We start from the raw sequence: 1,341 nt of genomic DNA, 5'->3' as shown, positions 1-1,341 counted from the left end.
GTGTCTGTCCCATCAATTGGCGATGGTCGGCGACCTGCCTACCACGGTGTTGACGGGTAACGGGGAATCAGGGTTCGATTCCGGAGAGGGAGCCTGCGAAACGGCTACCACCTCCAAGGAGGGCAGCAGGCGCGCAACTTACCCAATCCCGACACGGGGAGGTAGTGACGAAAAATAACGTGGCGGGGCCCTTTCGTGGTCGCCGCGGGCGGAATGAGCGCAATTTAAAAGAGTGTGCGAGGAGCTATTGGAGGGCAAGCCTGGTGCCAGCAGCCGCGGTAATTCCAGCTCCAATAGCCTATATCGGAGTTGCTGCGGTTAAAAAGCTCGTCGTTGGATCTCGGAGGCGGCACGGTCGGGCGCGATACGCTGCGGGTCCGACCGGCGATTTCTCGGCCGTCCCTAACCAGCGCGCGGGGCGAGGTGGACTTCGCGGTCCTGCCTCGTTTTTCTCCTTCACGGGAGAGAACCCGCCGCATTTTCTGTCTACCTTGAAAAAATTAGAGTGCTAAAGGCAGGCTAAAACCCCGAGCCTGAATATTTCGTGCATGGAATAAGCGGGGATGCTCTTNTCCGGAGGGCGGTCCGACCGACTGGCGACGTCGCTTTCGCTGTCGGTTTCGCCGGAGAGCTAGGATTCGAGAGGAACGGTGGGGGGCGAGCGTACCGGGCGGGGAGAGGTGAAATTTTGTGATCCGCTCGGGACGACTCGAAGCGAAAGCGCTGGCCCCGGACGTCTTCCTTAATCCAGAACGAAGGTGGGTGGAGCAAAGACGATCAGATACCGTCGTAGTACCGACGGTAAACGCTGCCGACCGGGCCGCGGACGAGGCTCGAGAACAGCGGTTATGGACCCGTCCGTGGCGGCTTCGGGCAACCTGAGAGTTTACGGGTTCCGGGGGTAGTATGGTCGCAAGGCTGAAACTTGAAGGAATTGACGGAAGGGCACCACAAGGAGTGGAGCCTGCGGCTTAATTTGACTCAACACGGGGCAACTTACCCGGTCCGGACATCGTCAGGATTGACAGACGCTCGTGCAGTTCTTTCTCGATTCGATGGGTGGTGGTGCATGGCCGTTCGTGGCTGGTGAAGTGAAAAGTCTGGTTTATTCCGCTAACGGGCGAGGCCTCGCCCTTAACTAGTCGGCTCGTGGTTCTCGAATCGTAGTCTCCCTTCGGGGAGCAGGGAGAACATCGGGCGAGTCGCAGCGATCGTCGCTACTTCTTAGGGGGATCCCGAGCAAGCTTAAGCTAGGTGAGAGAGATCAATAACAGGTCAGTGATGCCCTTAGATGTCCGGGGCCGCACGCGCGCTACACTGAAGACGAAAGCGCGAGTGCTA

General features: G+C 59.0%; 1 protein-coding gene across 1 annotated transcript; it reads left to right on the top strand.

Annotated features, from left to right (window-relative positions):
* Positions 1-4: 4 nt before the first annotated feature.
* On the top strand, positions 5-1,057 carry LOTGIDRAFT_202942 (hypothetical protein). Its single transcript, XM_009046780.1, has one exon. The coding sequence runs from the start codon at positions 23-25 to the stop codon at positions 176-178; it is 156 nt and encodes a 51-aa protein (XP_009045028.1). The 5' UTR covers positions 5-22; the 3' UTR covers positions 179-1,057.
* Positions 1,058-1,341: the final 284 nt, after the last annotated feature.

This window comes from Lottia gigantea (genome assembly GCF_000327385.1).
Source record: "Lottia gigantea unplaced genomic scaffold LOTGIsca_10624, whole genome shotgun sequence".
NCBI lineage: Eukaryota > Metazoa > Mollusca > Gastropoda > Lottiidae > Lottia > Lottia gigantea.
The sequence above is the reverse complement of the archived record's forward strand: the minus strand, read 5'-3'. Positions and strand labels throughout refer to the sequence as shown.